At 36.1% G+C, this 4372-nt stretch overlaps 1 protein-coding gene across 1 annotated transcript; it reads left to right on the plus strand.

Annotated features, from left to right (window-relative positions):
• The first annotated feature begins 2419 nt into the window (after positions 1-2419).
• LOC144376790 (olfactory receptor 5P76-like) lies at positions 2420-3364 on the plus strand. Its single transcript, XM_078045067.1, has one exon. It carries the CDS (start codon positions 2420-2422, stop codon positions 3362-3364), a length of 945 nt encoding a protein of 314 aa, XP_077901193.1.
• The last annotated feature ends 1008 nt before the right edge of the window (positions 3365-4372 follow it).

A 4372-nucleotide genomic window follows, 5' to 3' on the forward strand; every position in this document is an offset into this window, starting at 1 on the left:
CCAGTCTCAGGATCTTAGTGAAACACAATCTAAAAACAAAAATATAAAAGAGGGCTAGGGATACAACTCTGTAGTAGAGTGCATGTGGGTTTATTCCCCAGTACTACCAGAAAAAATAAGGATAATAGTAGTTCCTACTTGATAAAACTGTTGGAGAATTAAATATATATATAAAATGTTCAGCATAGTGATTGCATAAAGTGAGCTACATGTGAATATTATTTATTATCATATTAGTGGTGGTAAAATCGCTCCTCAAATGAGAGGTTGCAGAGGTTGAGATAGGAGATTCTCACATTAGAATTAGTAAGAACATATGGTTATGTAAGACTAAGTCTTCAGGTTGAAGATTCCTGCATTCCACCATGAACTAGCTACACCACAAGGAACTACTCAAGAAGCAATGTTTTGAGAATCTTTCTTATCTGGAAGTCATCCAAACATCTTTTTAAAATGTGTACTTCTTTATACAACTCTCAAGACAGTTATTTTCCTACTTTTGCTCTGCAATTAATGTACATGACTTAAAATACTTATTACTTAAAATTCAACTTTACTTGCAGTTTCACCTCTGGTTTTCCCAAGGTACTTAATGGCAAATGTTACAGATATAAATACACAATATTTGTCAATGAACACGTATTGAATGATCAATAGCTAAGGTTAGCATTTTGTATCTGAAGTACAGCACTGAGTATTTCTTTTTTTTTTTTTTTTTTTTAATATTTATTTTTCAGTTCTCGGCGGACACAACATCTTTGTTGGTATGTGGTGCTGAGGATCGAACCCGGGCCGCACGCATGCCAAGCGAGCGCGCTACCGCTTGAGCCACATCCCCAGCCCACTGAGTATTTCTTAATCAGAAATATCAGAGTTCACTTGGAACTAATATTTATGTATAAGATAATTTGTCATATTATGCTCTTTAGAAATTATTAAACAAAGGTTACAGAACTATGTAGGTAGATAAAAACAAAAGAACAAATTGACCACTTGAGAATTGACAGAATCTTGAAGGATTGGTTGTTTTCATGTTTGAATTGAACTTCTCAATATCTACTACAGAAAATAATGATACTCTGTGATGCCTTTGAATTCACATATGAATCTCTAGTGTCTTCAGAGATTTATCCCCAGCTGAGAACAATATGAAAAGAGCTATATAACCACAATGTTTTTGGTCTACTACTGAAATATGAATCAGTTCTCATTTCAAGAGGTAAGATTTTGACTTTTGTTTATTAATCTGATGTAAGATTTTGACTTTTGTTTATGATTCTGATGTATTGCACTTCAAACACAATTTGGGAAAACTTTTTTCTCTAAACTTATCTGTGCTCAGAAAGGGTAGTATGGAAAGAGAACAGGTGTAATCAAGCAATGAGCTAGTGGGCAATATTGGCTGATTTTCTCTGTTTTCACCATTAGTTTCAGGGGAAGGAAGAAATAGTCACAGCCCAAGTTATCAGAAATCCTTGTTCTCTACCCATAAGACAGAAATTTATGGTCTTTCAACACTATGCAAAGTTGGCACTCTACCAATGTTGAGATGCTTTGGGAATTCCTTAGTATTTAGAATGAATATTTTAAAATGTAAGGAGAAAAAAAATCTTTCCAGAATATCTTCTTGTGTTTTTGCATCTGACTGTTAGTTTAGGAGGTAATCTTAGAAAAAGCTTGGTGTATATGCTCAGTAAACTTGGAGAGGAGGTTAACCTGGTCAGAAGTTTTGTGATTCTTCTTTTTATTCTATGTTTTATTTAACTGTATATTATGTTGACAATAATATTATTTCATACTACCAAATCCAAATTAGAAATCATTAGAAAGCAGTAGGAAGTCATTTGATTTATAAAATAAATTTATCAGTCTTTTTTCCACAGAAATTATATTGATATTCTAAAACACTTAATGCAGCAATATTTTTAACTTTAAATACATACAAATTACCCAGCAAATTTATAATATACTTAAAATATAATAATCAATACACATACACACACACACACATATTTCTTATATGCCAGAAAAGTAATAAAGTAATAAAGTTTAGCTATTATTGAAGTCATCCTTGCATCCTTGGAAAAATCTATGAAAAGAAAGAAAAAAATGAATGTTCTTTTTTCCTAATATATTTAGCATTCATTTTTGTTATTTTCATCTGCCTTATAGTATGATTTTTTTGAAACCATATAATATAGGAAGAAGAAAAGACATTATATGAAAGAATTTTTCTGGTGTTTCTACTAACACTAACTTAAAATCACTGATTAAGTCACCATTGCACATAAATAAGTAGTGGCCCTTGATCATCTTTATTTACTTCCCATATACATTAATGAAAATGAAACCATCATGTTTATAGATACTTTCGTGTCATGTTTTCCTTACAGGTTCATTTTTCAGCAGCCACTGTCCCATGGATTCCCTGGTCACTGGGAACCACACTGCAGTGACAGAGTTCATTCTATTGGGCTTAACTGAGGATCCAGTCCTTCGAGTCTTCCTCTTCATGATCATCCTGTGCATCTACCTGGTGACCATCTGTGGCAATCTCAGCACAATCATTCTCATCAGAGTCTCTTCTCAGCTCCATCACCCCATGTACTTTTTTCTGAGCCATTTAGCTTCTGCTGACATAGGCTATTCGTCTTCTGTCACACCCAATATGCTTGTAAACTTCCTGGTGGAGAGGAACGCCATCTCCTACCTTGGGTGTGCCACCCAGCTTGGTTCAGCAGTGTTCTTTGGGACAGTGGAGTGCTTCCTTCTGGCTGCCATGGCCTATGATCGCTTTGTGGCAATCTGCAACCCACTGCTTTACTCCACCAAAATGTCCACACAAGTCTGTCTCCAGCTATTTGTAGTGGCTTATACAGGGGGTTTCCTCAATGCTTCCTCCTTTGTCATTTCTTTCTTTTCTTTGCTCTTCTGTGGACCAAATCGAGTCAACCATTTTTTCTGTGATTTTGCTCCATTAGTTGAGCTCTCCTGTTCTGATGTTGGAATCTCTGCAATTGTTTCCACATTTTCTGCTGGCTCCATCATTGTGGTCACTGTGTTTGTCATTGCCATCTCCTACATCTACATCCTCATCACCATCCTGAGGATGAGCTCTACAGAGGGGCGCCACAAGGCCTTCTCCACCTGCACCTCCCACCTCACTGCAGTCACTCTTTACTATGGGACCATTACCTTCATTTATGTGATGCCCAGGTCCAACTATTCCACTGACCAGAACAAAGTGGTGTCCGTGTTCTACATGGTGGTGATCCCCATGCTGAATCCCCTCATCTACAGTCTCAGGAACCAGGAGATTAAGAGGGCTCTGAAGAGACAGCTTAGTAAGAAAATATTTTCTTAGTGACATCTTTTATTTTCTCAGGCTTGATATAGTAAAAGTGTCCCATAGATATAATGAATAGAAACTGAGTGCTTGTGTGTGAAATACATTTTCAACATATCATATTCAGTGTAGAGTGTTGCAGTAATTCACTCGCAGGTCAGCATGAGAAAGAATTAAGAAGCAGAGCAAGCAAAGTGGCAGAAGAAAAAAAGTCCTTTATTGTACATAGCAATCTTTTTATAGTATTGTGAACAAAGAAGGCAGCCTTCCAACAGCAATAAATCAGGTCTTTCAGCTAATTAAACATAGCCTACAGAAGTTTTACTTTTTAATGAGAAGTGATCAGCTTCTCATGGCTAATCTGCTTTTGGCCTGGAGCATGCTGAGTTCTGCTCTTTGATAAAAATTTTTTCTCAGTGCCCTCTTAGCCCACTTGGCCGAACATCCCATTTGCAGTCAAGTCCTCCCAAGGACAGTAGACACCTCATTTTCAAGCATGTGCACTGTGACCTTATCTAAACCTTGAAGGAGCCTCTCATTTGCGAGCAGGCCCTCCCAAGGACAGCAGACACCTCCTTTTCAAGCATGTCCGCTATTACCTATCTATACCTTGACAGAATATCCTGTTTTCAGGCAGACTCCATCAAGGACAGTAATAGTAGCACACTCACATCTGATTCTCTACAGTAGAACTTCTCAGTAAATATAAGAGTTCAATTTTCAGATGTTATAGTATTCAAGGATTCATAGTGAGTTGCCGTTAATAAAACTAAATCAAATTTTAAAATTAAGAATTCAAATTGACTCACAGAAAACAAAATCTGCTGGAAATGCTTTTGAAGGAGCAATCAATAGAAATAATGGACAGTATAGACAAAATCAAAAAGATTTAAAATGTGAGAATTAATTAACATAAACTATAATATTACTTAGAGTAAAATGCTAAAAGATCACTTCATAACTGACAATACTTCATAATACCCAAAGACTTACACCAGGTTTGCTCCTCAGGTATCACAATGCTGA

The sequence above is a fragment of the Ictidomys tridecemlineatus genome, chromosome 4 (genome assembly GCF_052094955.1).
Source record: "Ictidomys tridecemlineatus isolate mIctTri1 chromosome 4, mIctTri1.hap1, whole genome shotgun sequence".
Classification (NCBI taxonomy): Eukaryota; Metazoa; Chordata; class Mammalia; order Rodentia; family Sciuridae; genus Ictidomys; species Ictidomys tridecemlineatus.

Coding starts and splice junctions, on each gene's coding strand:
- LOC144376790 (XM_078045067.1), top strand. CDS start 2,420: ATGGATTCCCTGGTCACTGGGAACCACACTGCAGTGACAGAGTTCATT.